Source organism: Plectropomus leopardus, chromosome 8, assembly GCF_026936395.1.
Source record: "Plectropomus leopardus strain MGB_pleo_1.0 chromosome 8, ASM2693639v1, whole genome shotgun sequence".
Lineage (NCBI taxonomy): Eukaryota > Metazoa > Chordata > Actinopteri > Perciformes > Serranidae > Plectropomus > Plectropomus leopardus.
Window position 1 is genome coordinate 21,015,161 of NC_142183.1, and position 22,093 is coordinate 21,037,253.

Genomic DNA, 22,093 nt, shown 5'->3' on the forward strand with positions numbered 1-22,093 from the left:
TGGAGTCTGTTTATGACCATTTTCTCCTTTGCCGTAGATCTCCAGCTTCTGCCTCCATACCATCTCACCACCTCCATCTGAACCACCATATCTTGCCAAGCAAGCCCATCCAGTCATCTTCCTGCTTTTCACAGCCCCAGCCCATCCCAACTTCTCATCTTCCTGTCAGACCTGCCTACCCCTGTCAACTCTAGCTTCCCACATTCCCCCAGCTGTCTTCCCAAATAAACTCACCATCATCATTTACCCATCTGTGTTGGAGTCTGCTTTGGGGTCTAAAAGAAGACTAAGCCCTAACACCTAATGATTCGCCGTCCCTGAACGTTCAAAACTGACACAGAGAGGGTACTTGGCATGCCATATTTTGACATGACGAGCCACTGACCAAATTTGAGTATTTGACAATTTGGGAGTGCCATTGCATTGGTGGAAACAAGCAGTATATAGCATTAAGCTATATCATCACTTTAGAAGTTGACAGAAGAAAGAAAAGCATTATAAGTTCTTTTAAGTTGTGTTTCTGGCAACCCAAGAAATCTGGTTCTTTGACTGCTCGGTGCCGCCCTATAGTCACAAACTGTTTCTGCCTATCGTTTGGTGCTGGCTGGGTAGTATGCAGCTATTGCTGAAAACTACACTAGTGAGAGCATTGAGGATGAAGCAAAACAGCAAGGTTGCGGACCATAAAACCCAAACAAACAAAAAGATATTGAAACGCTTCTTCATGCTGAAGGAATGTGCAGAGAGTGGAGATAATAAACTGTTGGTTTGTTAGTGTGAGTCATTTGATCCATAATTAATATTAATTATTAATTACATTTATTCTTGCAGCTTTTAAACAGTCTTCACTGCAAATCCATCTCCTACAACACAAAGCTTTAACTTACTAACTTACCAATTGTATCTCCTTAATATTGATTAGTTTAGACTACTTTACCAAGTTTAGACCTGCAAAAGGAGTCTGCTCACAGTTTCATTTTGCATGCCTGCCCAGTATAACTCAGCCACGTTCCAAGATTGCCACTTTAGCAGGTAAAAAGTGGCTCTTCGTAGTCCTCAGGGTCCAGAGTGCTGCTGGCTTTTCCAGGTAGTTTCGTTCTAGCTGTATGATCAAGGACCGATTTAGACCCTCAACCACAGGGGAGTGCAATTAACTACCTGACAGAAAAGAAATCCAGCAGTGCTCCAGAGCCTGAGGACCAGATTTGAGGATCACTGGTCTAAAGCCTGCCTATGTAATTGGCAGAGACATTGTAATAAGTAGGGATCATCTCTCACTAATCTGTCACAGCCCACCACTTCCACTCACACTCTCTTTCATGCTTGGCTGCTGCTGCACCAGTCAGCCTGGTGAGCGTCTGAACAGAACAGACCCCCTCATGCCCCCCGGTGGAGGTTTCCTGGATCATTCGCTTTGATGTGGTAACCAACAACACTATTCCAAATTTGCTAATTTAGAGAGAGATCGTACTGCTCTTGTTAATACTCTGCCAGTGAGGTCCCTCTGATAGCACTAAATTACTGGGTGTAGCCCTCTGCTAAATAAATTAAACCGGAAACAACTCATAAGCGGTTCCAGTGGCTTCACTCCTGGCAACAGTGATAAATTAAATTGGAACTTTCAGGTAAGCAGTCAGGCGAGACCAAACCACATTAAAACGAGTGTCACATTACCCTTACACAAATAAATGCATTTACCTATTTGGGTTTTCTAATTCATTTTTTTACCATATCTGATTGCTGCTACTCCACCTTGTCCACTATGAACTCTAATGCTGTTGTCACTGTGTTTCTTCCTGAAACAAGTCATTATTTTTCATGAAACACAGGTGTGACTTGAATTTATAAATACACTGTGTGACACCAGTGCCCTCTGGTGGTCTGCGCCTTGCTTTGAGTAGAGAGCAAGTTCACGCCACAGTTGGTTACATAAGCTTTTTAATCAAAAATACTGCTCAGAGGGGTGTCCTGGTGGCTTAGAGGTTTAAGGCACAGACCATATAATTGTAATGCCCCTGGTATGAGTCTGGCTGTGGACCTTTTTTGCATTTCATTCACCATTTTTCTCTCTCTTCTCCCCTCATTTCCTGTGAACTCTCCAATGAAAGTATAACACGCCCCAAAAAATACAGTCTAGGACAGCAACATTTTATTTATCATCATTGTCATTGTACAATCTCATTTATTTTTGTAAATACCTATTTACAATTGCATAAATGTAGTGGTTAACATGGACTTAAACACATAGTCAAAGCATAGGAGTTAAAATTTGCATAAGAAAGGCACTTTATGATGATAAAAGACACCATAAAGAATCGACGCAGACATTCGTTTTTGTTTCATACAGTTTGTTTCTTGTAGAATCAGAGGTTGGAAGTGAAGACCTCCTTGTCTCAATTTTGTATAAAAAGCTTTGGGATATGGCTGTAGATTAAAGGCACTGGAGTCAAATGTTTACATAATGTTTGCTGCTCCTCAGGCAATTTCATGGTTATCCGTTTATGGTGAATAAAGAGCAGATTTGACCTCTACGCTGGCAGCAGCATCACTGTATGTTTTTTAGAGGCTGAATAGCTCCATATGGGTCAGATGGAGCTAAGAGCTGGTTGGCGTCTCGTCTTACCAGCGATTACTCTGAGCAGCAACATCTAGATCCATGATTCGTGGTAGTCGCCCACTAGCACCGCCCTCCAGGTAGCCAGGCTTCACTGCAGGTGTATCTGAGAGCCTCCTCTTGCTCTTGTTCAGGTCTGGAAGGGAAGATGAATAACTTAATCATTTTCATAAGAGGGGGCGGGAACCACCAACAGCGTTAGCACATGGAGAAGCAGATCTGAATCCAAGCATCAGATTCTCACCTGAGATTGCCAATAACATCTTGCGTCTGGCTCCAAAGGTGGAGATGCCCACTTCCTTCAGGTCTTCATCAGACAGCGTGAGGAATGTCTGGTAGTCAATCTAGATGAGTACAGATAGCAGTTGCATCATAGTGCTCATTAATGCTGCATAAGGCTTTAGGCTGGGGGACATGAGTGCGTGTACTTGTTTGTTTGTGTGTGTTTCAGGCTCTGCGGCAAGTTCGCCTACGCAGCCAGCCCAGCAGTGTGTTGCATGTTTGAGTGATGATGAAAATATATCTTCACACACTAATAACAGTTTCATTTTTAGTTTGTCTTGGTAAATGATTCATAGCAAGTCTCTACATATGTTTACCTCTTGTTGTTCAAACACATCAATGTATTTGATTAAGCCAAGTTGGCTGAGCAGCTCGGGCAGGTCATCTATTGTTTGGGGGGAGGGGCTCCGCTGACTACAGGTTGATGCCCTCCTTGATGAGCACAGACTTTCAAAGTAGCTGCTGCTGCTCGGGAAGCTCTCCGCTAGACATCAGAGGTCAGAGTTCAGAGGAGAAGGTTAAAAGTGGCAGAGAGAAAGTGACCTACTTTGTTTCGTCAAGCTCAAAGAGACCTATTATGCTCATTTTCATGTTCAGACTTGTATTTGGGGTTTCTATTAGAAAATGTTTACAGGAATTAAATGTTAAAAATAAATCTTTCTCATACTGTCTGAAAATAACTCTGCTGAAATAACGTCTGTTTGAAGCACTCCATTTAAGTGCATGTGTCTTGAAGGCCACCTTCCAAAAAAGGCCAAGTCTGCTCTGTATTTCTAGTATATCTGCCGCATGTTGGTGTCTCTCAACTACCGTTGCAGCTAGGGGTATGACTGTAACAGAGAATAGCTGCACGTTATCCAGACAAAAAACATCAATTAACGCTACTAAACACAGCTAACATGTTCCAACAGGAATGTTATCTAAAATTAGGTAGAAATTAACCACATCATCTGCCAATATACATGTTTTCTTGACGTTAGCATGCAACTACATGTAGCAGTGTAATTGCAGCTGGGAAATGACTGTAACAGAGAATAGCAGCACTTTCTCCCATTGAAAATCACCAGTATAAGCTTCAAAACCAAAATCTTCTCAACCAGACACTGTTCCAGTAGGAATCTGACACAAAATCAGGAAGAAATTAAATACATTGGCGCTCAAGACTACATTTTTGCCTGGTGTTAGCATGTAGCTACATGTAGCAGTGTATGTGATGTAAACATTTGCAGCGGCGTGCCTGGAGCAGATGACTGTATAAAGAATTCAATTACGAGCTGACATCAGCTTGTTGTGAAAGTAGGAAAAACATTGGAAATAATATTTAGAACGTTCTGAAGCCTGAGGTTTATATATGCTTTCTCATTATATGAAACTTTGATCATTTTAAATATAAACACCCATCCCTGTAAAATTATATATTTGACAGAAAAAAAAGGAAAAGCATTAAATCACTTACAGTGTTTGTCATTTCTGCTTTTATTCCCTGAGGATGCAAATGCAGGGAAGGAGCTGGTGGATGAGGAGAAAGAAGATGGGGGGGAAGAGGGGGAGGAGGAAGAAGAGGAGGAGGAGGAAGAAGAGCCAGGCAGGGATGAAGTTGTAGATCCACGTCTGTCCCTCCAGTTCTCACAGTCGCTCCCATTACACACTTTTCCCATTTGAGTTGCCCATGACTATAAGGAAACAGAAATTGTAACGACATTAAATATTAAATACTGTTACTTTCATCTGTGAGCATTTCACAGAAGCACCTTGTACTTCTGTCCCATTCTTTCATCTTTCTTCTCTTTGTCAGTGCTAGAGGTCATAAGACAAATGGTTACAAGTGATCACATATTCTCTTGCATGGGAGGGTTTCAGAAGATATAAGACATCCTTAGATCCAAAGATTTAATAAGAAGGCTCATTTGCCCCTAATGGCTGACCTGATCGTAGCACTCTCTTACTGGAAATTATCAATGCAGCAGGCATAACCAATGCTTCCTCCCAGCTGCCTGGGTCTCAGAAGAAAATTGAACTCATTGGAGGAATGCCTCTTGCTCTTATTAACCTAAGTGAGTCAGATTCTCCATCACTGGCCACAGAGCAGTCAGAGAGCGGCTGTTTAGGAGGCTTTTAAAGAGCCAGAGAGATGAGCCGAAACCGCTCAGGTGAACAGGTTGCTGAGGAGTGGCTGTGTTGACTGAGGCGATAGTATCAGACCCCAGGTAATTGGGCATACAAATTGGCAGTGCTTACCACACAGTGAGATAAATGCTCCAACTGCTGGAGAGCAATACCAATAAATGAGACTATGCTAGTGGGCCACAATAGGGGGTGCTTGTTTTACTGCACTGCAACAAAAAACTGCTTTGGTTAGCTCAAAAGTATTGAGCAAGTTCAGCAAAAGTGAAGAAGTTTAGCCTCAAGCTAAAATTAACAATTAGGATGAGTTGGAGGTCTATTTTTTATCTGTTTGTTAAACCAAATATTAAAGGGAAAGTTCACACCTAACTCAGCATTACATATTTTCCTCTTACCTGTAAGTGCTATTTATAAATCTAGATGGTTTAGATGGCTAATATCTCCAACACTCCTCAACTCACACCAAAAAAATCCAGACTGATAAATAGCACCGCAGGTAAGAGGAAAAATATGTATGTTTGATCTTGGGGTGAACTGTCCCTTTAAGTTAGCATGATGCTCATTTGTACCTGTTGTTGGTTATTGCTGATGCTCAGGTAGGGTTTGTAGCTGCGTCGGCTGATGTTGCGGAGCTCCTTGACGGCCTCAGCTGGCATGGACTTGGAGAAGCCAAGGCCACTCCAGGTGTCTGTGGGTGTCTGGACCTCTGTGACCACAGGCTTCCTCTGCATAGCTTACATAACGCATACACAAACACACACAAAAGGAAACAGAGACTTAAAACCTGCCTTTACTAATTTCTAATTTCCAGGGCACTTGAGAGCAGCTGAGACAAGCTCATCACCTTGTGTGTTAGCTAGTATTTGCTGATTTACATAGATTTGGGTAGATATTTGCATTTGTTTTGGAGTCGTGATGAAATACACAAAGTTGAGACTTGAATTTGATCACTGAGACAAAAATTCTAAAACTGTGCAGGCTAATTTATGAGCCAGTCAAGTTTTCTTTTGGATCTTACTGTCATCTCAAGAGTAAAATTTCAGACAAATAAAGATCAGTGCAGCGAGAGAGGGGAAAAAAGCATTTTAAGATCTTGAGTTAGGATGGGATTGAGACAAGAGGAAGGCTATATCTCAGGAGCTGAATTAAAGAAATATAAGAAAACAGTCACAATCTCATACTGATCTTAAATTGAGCTCAGTTATGTCTAAGAGACAAAGGTGGGACAAAGAAGAGATCTTATTTTGAAATTTTCCTTTCTTTTGAGTCTTCCAGCTGTTTTGCTTCACCCAAATCCTAACAAAAATATCCAGCTCTTTAGCTATTAAATATTCCACTAAGTTTACCATTAGTTGCTGACTTTGTCTGCAGTAAGTTGCTGTGAAGAAAGCATATAATAGTTTTTTTCAGAGCCTTTTGCTAAAAACAGCTGCCTGTTGCATCTTAAGACAACACCAATAAAAGACACTTAAAACCAAAACAATAAGCTGAAAGATGCTAAAATGCTCTGAAGTGTTGCAAGAAGGGGCCAAGTCAAGTGATAATTATATGGATTTGTCACTACTAGTGACACCTAACACATTAAATGTAACAATTTGATCCATTAACTGCGCTGAACTATGGATAGCAGTTTTAAGAGGAATCCCACCTAAATTAAGAATTTCAATATGGTATTTCCATAGCCCAAAAGCTGCTCCCTAAATAACAAATCAGAGTCTGATTTTGTGGACTCACAGAATGATATTTTCATCTTTTATACCCAATAGAGCTTTGCTCTCTTGTAGTGTTCTTGATTTTGAAAGAAAATGTGTACCCATTTACTTAGAACATTCCCTTGGGTGCTCTCAATGTCAGCTACATCTTTCCCGAGTCATTATCTATAGAGTATCTGTAGCCTTTATACTTATGACATCACAAATTTCAGCTTTAGCACTCTTGGGTTTGGAGAGATTTGTTCATGTTTACCAATGTTCTTACTGATATTTGTGGACTGTCTTACACTATAGGAAATACCTGCTCGAATACCAAAAGGGAAGGAGAAAAGAGAAGGATTTCAGAAAGCTATCCTCAAAAACTGCACTGTGCACAAAAAAGATTCGAATTCCCACTGATACTTTTTGTAGCACACAACAATGCATACAGCTTCAGTCCGCCAATCATGAAAATGCATTGCAGGTTTTCCACATCTGAGTCTGATAGTCTGAATTGGACAAGCTAGGATCAGGTGTTAAATAATAAATCACAAATAGTGCCTCGCCAGCATGTGGCATACTTAACAGAACTCATACTGCTGAAACTAAGACAGATACACACTTTCGAATGACAAGCAAGTGACCCTGGGCCTCTTCTGGCAGCAGAACAGGATCCATGTGTGAATGTGTGATAAAAAAATGAAAAGAACAACAGTACTCAAAGGGTGTGATATCAATAGGATTATAACTGGTGGGCTGTCATTTGTGTGCTATGTGTCTGTTTGTGTGAGTAAATGTCCCATTCATATACTGGCATATGGGTGTCTTAATGACTGCGAGGCAGATGGCCCATTCAAACTGCTAATTCATAATCCCATAAAGCAACACTAAGGGAATTTAGTACCATTTGGCTGCAGATCTTCCCAGTATCTCTCATTCTGCATGATGGATGAGGTACTGTTTCCCGTGTGTGTGTGTGTGTGTGTGTGTGTGTGTGTGCGCGTGTGTGTGAGTGTGCAAACACAATTGTGACTTCATGCATGTGTGTGTTGTCTGCACTGTGTATCTACCCCATGTGAATTAAGTAGGAGTGCCAGTGCTACTCTATTATAACTTTGGCACTGTGCAGCCCATAAACAGGTCCCCTTCATCAGTTGTCTTGGCAGTGAGCAGCACTGAAATAGGCCCCCTCTATCAAAAGCCTGCCTCTGCTCGCGATATTAATGCTTTGCCTCCATAACATACTTGAATAGTCTAAATGGGATACTTCATCCTGGATAATCATATGACATTAAATCATCTTTTCTCAACAATATGACCAAAACTTGTGGGCTTTTACAGCAAACAAAATGGTCCACTTGATTTAGTGTTGTTTGAGGAGCTGAGTTTAAAGTGCTTTTCCAATCTGCGTCCGGTTCAGCTCCAAAAACAACAGCTTGGTGGTGTATAGGCAGCTGTTTGACGAGCAAAACAACAATATACAGGAAGTATTTGTGTATGCCCAGCTTTTCTAATATATCTATCTGCAGTACACAGCAACTATAGATCAATAAAAGAAAAGAAATGTTTGTTTAGCAGTGCCCTAATTGTTGCTGCAGAAGCCTGTGCAGAGCTCTTGAAACCACAAGGCAGGAAAGAAATATTAAACATTTAGGAGCACTAACCTCTGGTTGCCAGCAGTTTCTTCCTCTCATAGTCATAATCCTGCAAAGTACCAACAGGAAATAGAGTGGGTAAATAATGCATGAAATTGAATTATATTTTCTCAGGTTACTGAGCACAGGCAGGAAGGGGGGATGCTAACACTTCCTGCTGCTGTGGCAGTAAACTTGTTAATCCTCTGCCAGTAACCTTTGAGAGTGAGAGATGACAAATAAGAAAGGAAGCAAACAAACTCAGAAATCTATTCTCAAAATCAGATTGCACCAGGGTCAGGGATGTGCAAATCAATAGGTTACATAACATCACAAATACAATGTTTCTGTTTTCAGTCTAACTTGTCATCTACAATTTTATGTACAGAAGTGTATGGCATTAAATCATTTCTCCTCTTTCTCTCATGCACACTTCTCCTCCACAAGTCATTAAACATCTTCAGTGTCCCAAATCTTTCAGTGGTTCAAGACTTTATTGTATTTCGACTGAGATTTAGTTTTAGCCAAATAAATTTTTCCATAGATGCAGTGCATCATCCCTTGAGAGATCTGCAATTCCTGTTTTTCCTCACCTCAGCCTTGGATGAGTCAGCGCCAACATCCTGAGCCAATGCCACATCTCTCCTCAGGCTGTTCCTCCGTTCACTCCTGCTTCCCTCTGTCTCTGCGTTCAACAATCTGGCACATTCAGGAGACACACGCACAGATGGAAAGACAAGGTTAGGTTAAGCTGTGATGGCTCTGTCCAACATTTGAGAGGTTATCAACATGTCATTTCCTGAGAGAAAAAGTGGCAATACTATGGGTGGGTTTTAAAGAAAGGTTCATGATGCTTCGTCATCATGAATGTTATTAAAGGAGAGCAGTTCCATTAAAACTGCACAACAAAGAAAAAGGAAGGACAGAGACACATCAAAAAAGAAAAATATAGATCAGGTCAACATGGTTTATTTTCTCTGATTCAGTTTAGGTAACAGGAACATGCAGGTGTACTTGTGTGTGTGGTAAAAATCTGTTTACAGTCATTGTGGGGACCCATGTTTCATCTGAGGGCAAAACTTTGGTCCCCAAAAGGTCAATCACTAATTTTTAGGCTATGACTTGATTTTGGATTTTGTTTGGATTATACTTGAATTAACAGCACAGTAAGTCATCAACAAATTTAAGGTGTTAATGATTTAGTGCCATCTAGAGGCAAGGTTGCACATTGCATCCCACTGTAACTTATCCTGTGTGTCAGGCATGTGGGACAACCACGGTAGCCAACGTAAAAATGTGAATGGCCTTATCAAGAGCCAGTGGTTTGTTTTTTTTTGTTCTGGGCTACTGTAGAACGATGTGACAGACTCCATGCAAGAGGAAATGCTCCCTTACGTAGATATAAACAGCTCATTCTAACGTTAACGAAAATACAACAGTTCTTAGTTTCAGATGATTATGTACTCATGAAAACGTAGTTAAGAATTTTACTCTCCATTACTGTTAATATGTACCCCTAAATCCTACACACTGGATTTGTAATGTAAGACAACACAATGACCTCATAAACCACAAAAACAAGTTTTATTTTTCAGTGAATACTCACCTGTATGTCAGTGCCTGCCCTGTTGAATGGCGTCTGCCCTGGACGAAAACCTTGGTAATTTCAGGACCCTGGAGACTCCCCCTCCGTCCCATTGACGCCACCCTGCTGACGCTGCTCACTGCATCACATGCCTCAGATGATGTCACCTCCGTGACCTTAGAGCTCTCATCCTCTGATTGGCCAGACTGGTCCTCATTTTCTAAGATCTGAACGAGAAAGAATAATTCAGTGCTTGGTGTTGATTTGTATCCATCACTAAGTATTGTTTTTTTGCTGATAAAAGTTTCACCATAAACTATGGCAAACCTTCTCTAGTGGCCGGCTGTCTGCTCCCTTCAGTCCTGTCCTTCCCTCATCAGCGTGAGGGGTGAGACCTGGTGGGGGTGAGGGGCGAAGCTTAGTCACCACCTCTGGAGATGGAGCTGCCAAAGAGCCTGATCAACAACAGGGGACATGATAGTGAGTAAAAGAGTTGACTCAGGGCAGCCAAAAATGGTAATGGAAAAAAGGGTAAAAGTACTGCAAATGCAGCATTAGGTGTGAACCAGAAGTAACATGCCATAACAAAACTTATCAAGTTTGGTTTATGTATGCGCTACTGGAGTGGTATAGAGATATGTGGAGATATGTAATTGAAAATTTCATACATTTAGACTTTATAGATGTATAGGGTATAACCTAAAACTAATAGATATCACCATGAAACTTCCTTAGTTGATTACTAGTATTAGGCTTTTTTTTAAATAACAAGTTTTCTGAAATTCAATGTTAAAATATGTAAATTAGGTTTTACCTAATTAAATATGAGTGCTTTGCATAAAATTTCCATTGCAGAAATCTGAACTGAGTAAACACTGAAATGTGGGTTTGGGATGTTTTCTTTCCAATAGCCTCAGACAAGCGGGAACCTCCAGGGCTGAAAAATGAAGCCAAAAACTGCATATCCTCTGATGGCTACTTGATGCTGGCACCAGAAGCGAGTCAGTCCCCAAAGACCCCTATGTTAAAATGCCCAACTTTACAGCAGAAATAAACATGTTTACAGCCTGGTACAACATTTATAATTATGAAGGCTTAACGTTACATATAATTTAGGGCATGAAGGCTTTGAGGCATAAACACAGTCTATGAATCAGGTCCCCCTCCACGGCTCCAATTTCTCATCTAAATAAAGTCACTTCTGGCTCCAAAAAGCAAGATGGTGACAGCCAAATAGCTGAACTTAAGGCCTCAAAATGGTAGTCCACAAACCAGCGGGTGACATTGCGATAGCTACATCCATTGTTTTATTTCCAGTCTATCTTATCAAAGAAGACATTTCATGAAAGCAAAATAGCCCAAAATCCCAAAATTGAGCAGTGCATGTTTCCACCTTTAGTTTCTGTCTACCCTTACAGAAGAGTTACAATTGCTCTTATTGTTACATATTTTTGGTTTCCATTTTCAGTGTTCACATAAGTGTACTTAAAGGTGTTTGCATTTTCCTCTTCCTTTTATCCCAAACCAATAGAAGTCATATTCTGACAGTATAACATATTTCAAATTATTCTGATTGTTTATGTTTTTGCTTGAAAATTGGTGCAATCTATTGGATGCTTTCATCACATTCATCTCAGTGTCCCCAGACTTGATCTGTGGGAGGGAGGGACAGAGTGGCAGTACACACTGCTGTCTGCCACAGTTGGCAAATTTTGTCAATTTTTAAATTCTACACTCAGTGGTGTTCCAATGTGGAGGGCGGTCAGACAGATACAGACATGTGTCCATGCTTACCCTGCTCAGAGAGACGAAGCTGCTGCAACAACATGTTGAGCCAATAGTGGGTCAGCCCACTGCTGCCTAGCACGGGGTCAGGGGTCATTCCGGTTACCTTGGCAGTCTCACAGGAATCCAACCCAAGGAGCAGACGGCGGGCCTCATAAAGACAGGAGATGTTTCTTTCCAGACCTTTCACGACCACTGACTGATAAACATACACCAATACAGAATTTGACATCATTATTCAAAACACCACAGCATGTCACACTACAGGGGAGAGTAGTTTTGCATTCAAAATGAAAGTGAATATTCAAGAAATATTTCAATAGACGTTTGTTATTTAATCCAATGTGTATGATGTAAGCCATCACAAGGTATAGTGTTGACCTAGATTGAAAGTGAATTCAAAAAGATGAGAGTGGTAGCCAACAAAACAGGGGATTCTAACAAGGACAGAGCAGCAAAGCTACACTGATAAAGTTGTACCTTGCTGGTCTGCTTTACTTTGGGCTTGACACTAATGAAGACTCCCAGGTTTTGCATCATCTGAGCCAGCTTACAAGGATCTGCTTCCCCATCTTCACGCATGTCAAACATCAAACACACAGGCAGACAGTCCTAGATTTGCACATAGAGACACAAAGGTTGTAAAAAAAACAACAGATACACAAAACTAAAAAAATACATTTTGGCATATGTAAGCAAACAAAAAAAACAAACACATCAACTTGCTACCTCTCAGGATTTAATCTTTTGAGAAGTCCCTACAAAACAAAAACAAAATGCGTCGCTGTACCATGAGCTGCTGCCGAGCCAGACACACTCCGTCAGGGCTTCCCTGGATGAGCAGTGAGGAAGGGCTCTGAGGAGCGCTGAGGTCTGGTAGGATGATCTGGGTCTGGGTCTGGTGCATGACGCTCAGGAAGTGGGCTCCATTCTGCCCCAACAGGAAGAGATGCTGCTGGGAGGTGACATCCATCTGGCTACTCACTATACCGCCTGTGACCTCTGACCCCAGCAGTAGATCCATTAGGATGCAAGTTGCCTTCTGTCCGATGACGAAATATACATATGATATGATATTATACAGTATTTTGAACCTATTATAATGCGTATAAAGGGTGAACTGGATGAAAATATTCGACACTAACCTTGACAGCAGCTGCGTTGCCCTGCAGGCCCCAGACGGTGCAGCAGCTTTCGTAGAAGTTGGGTTGTGCCTGAGGATGTGGCGGCATAGCCCTGAAGCACACACTGACCCCCAGAGTCTGCACTACCTGCTGGATGAGAGGGGAGCCTGCATCTGGCAGAGCCTGGGGCACCAGGCTGACTGGGAGGTCAAAGGTCAAGGACAGTGGCTGCAGGTCCTAGGACAGGGAGGATTGGGTAGAAAACAAGGGAAAGAGCATGATGGAGAAGAGGGGAAAATAAAGAGATGTGAGACAGACAGCAGCTTTTTGACAAATATACCTGTCTTCTTTGTGCCAGCAAAACTATTAATCATATTATTGATCACTGCATCTTGACTGGAGTGAAGAAATTGAGTTTTGAGACAAATAAAAAAATCTATCTTGAATAGTTTCTGCTCTGACTGTACATTGACTACTCACTCTTATCCTCCTCCTTGCTTCCTCCACTCCCTCTATGGGCCCAGCGATGGAGACCTGCCAAAAGTTGAAAAACAAATGAATATTAAAAAGGTGCATGAGAAAACATCAATACACTTGAGTATTGCAATATAATGCTTTGTGATACTGTGTTGCTTCTTAAAATGACTTTTGACTTTTGATTTTTAATAGTTTACATTTTTTATTTTTTTAATTTGTTTACCTAAATAATCCTACAAGCACTTATACTAATTTATCTATTGTTTTACCTATAAGGGCAAATTATAATTTCTTTTTTGATATTGCAAAAAAATAACAATATTTGCTGGCTGTTGCAGAGACTGTGATTAACACAACTGCAGATCCTACCGTTCTGACTGTATAAAAAAGTAAACCTTTTTATGCATATTATGGTGTGCGCCTTATACTATGAGAGTTTTCCTAAAATTAGATTTAAAAAAGTCGCAATATATCACCTTGCTTTCAGTGTGCAATTTATTGTAACATTTAGAATTGTAACCCCTGTATCATGATACAAATCACTAGATTGCTGCTGATACACAGTCACAGGCGTGTATACCAAATTTTGGACTCTATGCATAAGTAGTGTCTGTGGGCATCTTGACAAAAAAAATACAAAGGCAGCTTGCTTGCTTTCTCTTCCTTTCTTTCTTGCTTTTCTTTTCTGGAAACCTAATTTCCCGTTCTTCAGCAAAGACATTGGTGCTCCGGCAGCATGAGGACTAATTCACTCGGCTCTTGCTGCATTTAGTGCAGGAGCAGATCAAACCATTTTGTGCCTTTAAGAGGTGAGATGAGCCACAGCGAGCATCCTCTATTCCTCTATTCTTTTTAGACAAGGTTTAACCTTTTAGCTGATTCATTTAGTCAATGTAATTTCATTTTGGCACTTTTGTAAACAAAACCAAAGTTTCATCCCAGGCTTTTCACGGGCCCCGCTCCCATTGGAGTCCTGGGTAATCAGTTCCACTTTTCCCTCACAACACCTCTTCACAGCCCTAATATTTAAATAAATTATTTTCAGTTTTACTGTCAAAGCAGCCATTTTTGGCTCATTAAAATACTGCTTTAGTGTCTCAGGCATGACAGATTCTTACCTGGTTGCTTTTTTCTCCTGTACCGATGTGTCTGTTGGAGTCGGGGAAATGGATGTGACAAGATGTAACCTCCATCACCTTTTTGATGTTTCCACCGCCTTTCCCAATAACGTGGGAGTGCTCTGTGTAGGCCACGTCCATCTTTAGAGTCACCTTGTTTACCTGGATTTCATGTAAACAGTCATATCATTTGTACATGTGACTTTTAAATTCTTTGATTCAACATGAAAAACATCCAGTATTTATACACACAGCAGCTGCAAAGTGTCTTCTTCCTTCAGGTTAAACTACAAAAGGATTCTACAAATAACTTATTAAATAAGGAGGTGGTTGCAAAGTTGAAAACATGTAAAAGCACTTTATCATCTGTATATTGTTGACATAATTGTTTAAAACTAGTGTGACTCAAGCACCACAGCCCTCACCCTGGTTTCTAAGACTTCTAGTATCTTCTTTTTGGCTTCCAAAACATTGGCTCTCTTCCCCTCCACCTTCACATGTGGATCTAGATGAAATAAGAGGTCAGTTTATCTTGTATATATCTGAGTATGTTACAGTAATCGGGAAAAAAATCTGTGGAAACATAGAAAAATCTGCAAAACAGGAGGCAGATGAAACAAAGAGCACTGATGTAGTGTGGTTTCACCTTTCTTTGACTTGGCTCCAATCTTCAGCTTGGATGGCCATTTCACCTGAGTGTCAGTTTCTCTCATCACCTGTGGAGGCACAAACAATAGGAGAAAGTGTGAAAAAGAAAGAGATGGAGTACTCATTGTATGTCACATAAGCACATCCAGACACACAGCAGATCTGTTTCAACCTCAGAATACAAAGCCTTTTTTGCGTTTCAAAGACTGCAATTATCACCTCCATAAAACCAGCAATCACTTGATGCAGAGTATGGAACAAATGTTCAAATGGTGACAGGGATGCTTTCACTGATTTGTAAGCTACATTTAACCGGGGAGGTTCTATGCGCTGATAATTATAGGTGGCTTTCACTGAGGAGAGCAGATAGATTTTCTTTTGGTTTATTATATAACATGTTTTTAGGTGTGAAGTTCAACTTACTCTCTCAAAAAATTCTTCTCCTGTCTCTCCATCTCCCTGCTTTGGAGCTGTAAGACACGCAGAAAGCAAAGATAAGACAGATATATATTTAGTCAGATTTATTACATGAAATTTAATGAAAATGTTCTGCTACAGGATATAAGTCCTCCTCACCAGATTCATCAACTAAAACAAAGCAAGCAAAACCTCACCAGGTGGAATCACAACATGCTGTACAAAGTATGAGGTACAAGTTTCAGGCACAAACCAAAGCCATTAACTAGAAAATGAAAATAAATAAATGGAAATAATGAAAATTAAATTAAATTAGATTGAGTTTAAATGGTCAAATAAATATTACAACAAACATGTTCAAAGGAAATAGTCACAAATCAGTTTTAAAATTGTCTTATAGATACTTTGCTGACGAGAATTTTTACAATCTATTTTTGAAAGAGATAACTGAGGGAGCCTGCACTACATCCTCTGGAAGCTTGATACATGCTTTTACTGTGCAAAGTGTGAAGTTTTTGCTCTTTACAGAGCAACACTTTTGTGGAAGTAATTTTAAGGACTTTCCCCTTAAAATACATTCCAAAAGTGTAGAACAGACTCAGCCTAAATATATATTCTGTGAACAAGCTTAAAGATAAACACGTTTCAAAATTCCAGCAGTGTAATTTATCACGTCGTGTTGGTCAGCAGCACAACATTCCTCTGTTTACAGCACAAGTGTTCAATATCAAGCATGTGTGTAAAGTCAACATTCAAATGTTGACTTGTCTGAAATTTGCCAAGTGACTGGAACAAGAGGTTGCCGGGAACATAAACAATTTTAAAAGGCCATCGCTCCACGGTGACATTTACAGGGTACAGAGTGGGGGGGCAGGAACGCCCTCATCACTATGGGTTACGCTGGCCGGAGCTGAGGAATGGGAAGAGAACAGTGTGGGGTGGAGGGAGAAGGTGGTGGTTGTGTGTGAGGAGGGGGGTGGTTGACCACAAATTAGCCTAGAGACAGCTAATCACATCAATGGCATCTGCTGACGCAAAGACCTCCCACTTGACCAAAAAATTAAATAACAACTGCAAGATCAAGAAGGAATGTGTGAAAAAAACAAGAAAGAGAAAAAAAAGAAAGTGCTCCTCAGCCTATCAGAGTGAAGTCTCAAGTGCAGTCTGACAAGTTATCACCTACAGGGATGAGATACACTATTTACTGCCTGACTGACGTTGCTCAAACAGCCGCAAAAGCCCCGCATGCACACACAGTCACACAGCCAACAGTAATCGGAATTCACTCCAGCTCTCCCATCAAGAGTCTGCATGAGGACAAACAGACAAATATCTGACTGCAGCACACACTGAAAGAGTTTCCCCAGTAACACAGGGGAGGCATTTGTCATAAACCTGCCAAGCAGCGATAACTAACGCAGGCAGTTACCTCTGCCTCCCAGACAGGAATGATAATAGCAAAAAAGACTTCTGAATGCATAAGTCATTGCGGGTCATAAATCACGGTGATACAGCAACAGGAGTTTAGTTAAACTGATGGTGACAACAAGGACACAGCCAGCTGGAGGCCCTGACAGGCACACAGGGTCAGGTAGATAACAGAGGTGAGCAGGAAGGGCACACAGGGAAGCAATGATAGACATCAGAAACAGAAAATCTCACAGCTTATAAAGAGAAATGAAGCTGATAATGGTGCCGGTGGAAAACGGTGAAGTCCAGGTGCATAGTGTTGACAGTGATATGGACATTTAACATCCATGAAACTAGGAAAAAAACATCTTATAAAGCAGTGGTTCCCAACTGGTCCAGCACAGAGGTCCAGATTCTTCCTTAGTCATTAGTTTAAGGTCCATACATTAGATAAATTACCACATAATCAGTTTGATTTTGCAAAATATAAATAACACTTATAACACAAAGAAATAAAACACATTGATAGAATGAACAGAAAAAGCACTTCAAAATAAAAGTTAAGTGCTGAAAATTCACTGTACATCACAATTAACTGTGTTTTTTTTTCGTTTTGTGAATGAAATATAGATTATGACATTTGACTCACCATACAACATGTTCTCCAGCTTCTTCCTGTCAATCCTGAACCTCTCTTCCACCCACTCCGGGTCCAAACTTTGCCCTCTTGCTTTTTCCTGCCCCTGCATAGAGCTTCCACCTCCTTCCTCCTCTTCCTCATCCTCCTTTTCCTCAACTTGGGCCTTGCTGGACTCAGGCTTTACTGCTGAGCCGGGTTCTATGCTAGTTTCCAAGTCAGGCTGCTGTAGTGCTGTAGTGGCCGTGACCGGAGAGCTCTCCTCGGTGGTGGTGGTGGCCATAGCAGGACTGAGCCCTCGTCAGTGTTTGTTTGAGGATGTGTGCATGTGTGTGTGACCAAGGAGACCAGCAGGGAGAGAGAAAAAAGGGGGACAGAGGGGCAAGAAACACCCCCTGTGCCTTTTCTTTAAATCCCCCGCCCCCTTCACTTAATTTAGTACACAAATCTTTCTCTCTTCAAGCTGTTTGAGGCTTGAAGTATTTGCTGCTATGGCCTTGCAGTGCACAGATGTATAAAGAGAGTCATGTCTTCAATATAACACAGGCCATGTCTTCTCTTATATCTGAGGGGCTCCAGACAGACAAACAAAATCTACAACTTCAACTGAGGCTCTCTCTGCTCTCAGCAAATCCTCTGTAATCCTCAGTTCAGTGTCCACAGATTATGTGGATAGATAGTCAAGACCTATATTAAGACAAGATACACATTCACCCCTCTATACACACACACACACACACACACATACACACATCCTGAGAAAGATCCTCACACCAGCACACACACAGCTAACAAAATAAACGGGTCATCCAGTTGGGTTCCAACGCACGTCCGTCCATGTCTGCCCTCCCTCCTGTTCCTCTGAATGAGAAGTGCGAGGGCTTGAGATTCCAGAGGTCGGGGTGAAGGGAGTGGAGGGGTGTATCACAGCAGTGAGTGTGTGGTGTTTGGAGGGGGGAGCTTTGCAACAATGCTTGGGATATAAAAAATTTCAAATAGTAGTGGAAGAAAATACTCTGTTATGCATAAAAGGCCTGTTTTCAATACCTGTGACATAAGTCAGCAAAATGTTCTTAGAGTATCAAAGTATGATTATTTATTCTGCAGAAGAAAAAATGCCCCTTGTGACTGATATGTTATAATAATAAATATATTATGATTGTTATTCTTCTTCTTCTTCTTCTTCTTCTTCTTCTTCTTCTTCTTATTGTTAGTATTATTATTATTAGTAGTAGTAGTAGTAGTATTAGTATTATTATTAGTATTGTTATTATTATTATGCCAATAGCAGCATTTTTAGGGGTTGTGAGATTATAAATGTGGGGCGGATATGAGAAGACAAAGGGTTACAAAAAGTCCTGCTGCTCCAATATGTTGGGTTTTTTTTCTTTTCTTTTTTTTAGTTTCCAAACTTTTCTTTTTATACTTCATATGTTGAACTTTTGTATTCTTTTTGGAAATGTTTTGCACTTTTCTTCACCTACTTTACCCCAATACTGCTCCTTAATTTGATTAAGATCTATGAGTTTCATGCACTCAGACTGGCTTCAAATCCATGTCGTATCCATGTTAGTTAGCACTTCTCCTTTTTTCCAGGTAATGCATCTACCTGACAGATGTGGCATATCAAGATAAGGATTAAACAGCATTATTCTACACATTTATGCTTTGGGATGGTCACAGTAGAATGTCACTCTATCCTGGAAAAAGGATCAGTGCTAACTAAATTTTAAGAAATTTCTGACCAAAAGTTGAGAGAAATGCATCGACTGACTGCATGAAAAAGTCTTAGATGCTCAGCTTAAACCTGTGAAAAATGGAATCACAATCAAGAGCTGCATTTAATTTTCTGTTCAGTATATATGCATGCTTTATGATATATTTTTTTTTTTTTTAGATTTTTTGTTGTCATTTGCTCTGCATTTATGTCTTGATATGTTTACATGTTTTTATTTTCAGTATAATTTTCTCTTACCATAATGTTTATGTTATGCACCAAAACCCCAAAGCAAATTCCTTGTATGTGAAACCTACTGGGTAATTCAGTGGATTCTGTTTCTGATTTGTAAAACATTAGATAATTTGACCTCTTCGAGCCTTGATCTTATCAATTAACTAAAACCTTCTGAGAGGTTTACAGGGGAAAGCACTGTCAGGTGTAGCTACTGCTCGAGGTGCAACTCAAAGACATCCACACACTGTCTCTCTCACCGCTGTAATATTTATTAATTTTATAAGTAAGAGAGAGTTTTCTCGTTCTCATTCAAATGTCTGTAGTGTACGGTAGCTCTGTGGGAGCATCCTCAATTTCATTGTACCAGTACAATGAAGAGACTAGACTATTCTATTTTCGCTATTCTATTCTATGTTGCACCTGTCACACGTTTAAATGTTCAGAGGCTTTTTCAGTTTTCTGAAGCCAAAGACATCTGAAACGACAGTACTTGCTCATATATATAGCTATTTATCAACATGCTGAAATGAAACAAATTTGAAAATACATCTGAAATAAGCACTACTTTTCAGTTAGGCTTGATATTTTAGGATGTGTTGTTTTTTTATAGGTCTATCATATGTTTTTTATGTAAACACTAAGAATGGAAAGTTACTATAACTGTCAGATAAATGTGATAGAGTAAAAGTAGCATCGAATGAAAGTGCCCAGGTAGGCAAAATGACCTGGCCCAGCACCGGCCCAAACTCAGAATGCTGGAAGGAATAGGCTTAAGTGCATCCGTCTGCCTGAGACTTGGGATAAATGACGACCCAAAATAGGGCCAAACAAACTGGCCTGATTCTGACTGCCGACATGCCATCACTGGGAGGTGAAGTGGAGAACAAGTACCTCTAAATTGTAGTTAAGTAAAACATAATGAGGAACTGTACTTAGTTCCTTTCCACCACTGCCTTCAATAATTCTCCCCTCCATCACTATGATTGCACCCACTGGCTGGAAACCCATTTATTTGTGAACAAGCAGACAACCAGAAAGTCATGAACTTCAGCGTCGGGGGAGCAATGGTTCAAAAGTTACAAAAAAAGAGCAAATTAGATTTCAAAAATTGCTTAGCACTTATTAAGTCCCCTCCCTGCTTTACAATTCCCAAACTTGAGAGCTCGAGTACAGACTGAAACATGGGTAAAAACAAACTGCTCAATTAGTCAGCTCTTGTGGGACTCTGTTTCCAGCTTGTCTCGGTGTTTTCCATATTGCCCAGACAAATTTGGCCCCAGGCGAATCAGCAAACATTATTTGGCAGTGCAGAGATCTTGCTAACATTACAAACTACTGCAGGATAGACTTATTTGCCCGAGGAGGATGGTAAGTGAAAGACATGATGACTGTGTCACCATGGAAACTGGTCAACGAGTGAAAGTTTAATCTGACTTTGCAACTGCACATCCCCTCCCCCCAACCCCCCGTTCAGCCCCGTATGACTGGAAGAGTGTGTGTTTCCAGGAAGAGTCGGGGTGTGCGTCACTGTTTGATCCATGGGCCGACTAAAGAAAAGCCAAACCATCCTGCAAAGTGACTGATGAGCTGTGGGTGGGTTACTAAATCAACTCTTAAATCCATAACTGAATCTTTTATTCATCTTAACAGACAGATAGACAGATAGATAGACAGACAGACAGAATCTCTTCATTACCACAGCACCTCATCCCATTATAAATTGACACTAAAAACTTTGCTGGCACTATAATCCTGAGTAACTTTAACTCGATGTGTCCTCAAGAAATTGTATGTGAGAGAGAATTGCAACAGAAGCAAGAAGTCTAGAAATTAATGTCAAAAAGTTGGTTAATTTTTAATTAGACACCGCCATAAACCCCAGTGGTCTTTATGCCGTATTCATGACTATGCAGAAACTTCATTTAAAAGTAAAATATTGCTTCCCTCTGTGAGCTGGGTCTCTACAAATTATTGATTTTCAGGATTCAGGTATTCGATGCAAATTCCTTCAGGGTATTTATATTTTAGCATTGCAACCATCACATTGTGAGGTGTGCACTAGTTTCGAAATGTTATTTTAAAATTGCATTTCCTTGTTTATGAAACCTGTACCTTTAATATATACCTCTGAGCCTATATTTTAAAAAGGGGTAGTGTTGTGGTGTATCAGGAAGACTGACTCCTCTGGTGAGTTAATGCTCTTGTGTTTACTAGTTTTTAAGTAGATACTGCAAAGTCAATTAATTGCCTTTTCTTTACATTCTTCTTGCCATCAGTTTTAAACTCCACAGGGTCCTGAAAACTCTGCAGCACACAGGTCAGGAAAAGGTTCTGCTAATAGCCTGAGAAGCAGCCACGATTTTAGATATAGGCCTATTGAGGCCATGACTTTGAGAACAGCACATTTGGGCCTGGGGGGTAATTGGGCCTGCTTATAAACTTTATTTTTACTTTTTTTACATATAACAAAAGAACATAATACAGATTCCACATACAGAGGGTAGTATGCAAATGGAACAATAAGCGCAATAACCAAAGACCAAGTGGTATATCACGCAAGACAAAAATAATGGAAAACATACAGATGTTAAGT

General features: G+C 40.5%; 1 protein-coding gene across 1 annotated transcript; it reads right to left on the reverse strand.

The window, feature by feature from the left end:
* Positions 1 to 2,137: 2,137 nt before the first annotated feature.
* Positions 2,138 to 18,218, reverse strand: bicc2 (bicaudal C homolog 2). Its single transcript, XM_042493753.2, has 19 exons — positions 17,559 to 18,218; positions 15,506 to 15,552; positions 15,081 to 15,150; positions 14,860 to 14,939; positions 14,435 to 14,596; positions 13,320 to 13,373; positions 12,861 to 13,076; positions 12,506 to 12,757; positions 12,196 to 12,327; positions 11,725 to 11,914; positions 10,258 to 10,385; positions 9,952 to 10,157; positions 8,939 to 9,044; positions 8,376 to 8,415; positions 5,590 to 5,753; positions 4,353 to 4,569; positions 3,214 to 3,380; positions 2,859 to 2,958; positions 2,138 to 2,750 (listed from the first exon to the last, which is right to left on the reverse strand). The coding sequence occupies exons 1-19, from the start codon at positions 17,827 to 17,829 to the stop codon at positions 2,620 to 2,622; spliced, it is 2,733 nt and encodes a 910-aa protein (XP_042349687.2). The 5' UTR covers positions 17,830 to 18,218; the 3' UTR covers positions 2,138 to 2,619.
* Positions 18,219 to 22,093: the final 3,875 nt, after the last annotated feature.

What these genes read in the sequence shown, in the direction of transcription:
- bicc2 (XM_042493753.2), bottom strand. Translation starts at nt 17,829, where the DNA reads ATGGCCACCACCACCACCGAGGAGAGCTCTCCGGTCACGGCCACTACA. An exon ending in GAGAAGAATTTTTTGAGAGA is followed by an intron (nt 15,151 to 15,505) that starts GTAAGTTGAACT and finishes GTGCCTCCACAG; the next exon opens with GTGATGAGAGAAACTGACAC. An exon ending in GCAACGCAGCTGCTGTCAAG is followed by an intron (nt 12,758 to 12,860) that starts GTTAGTGTCGAA and finishes GTCATCGGACAG; the next exon opens with AAGGCAACTTGCATCCTAAT.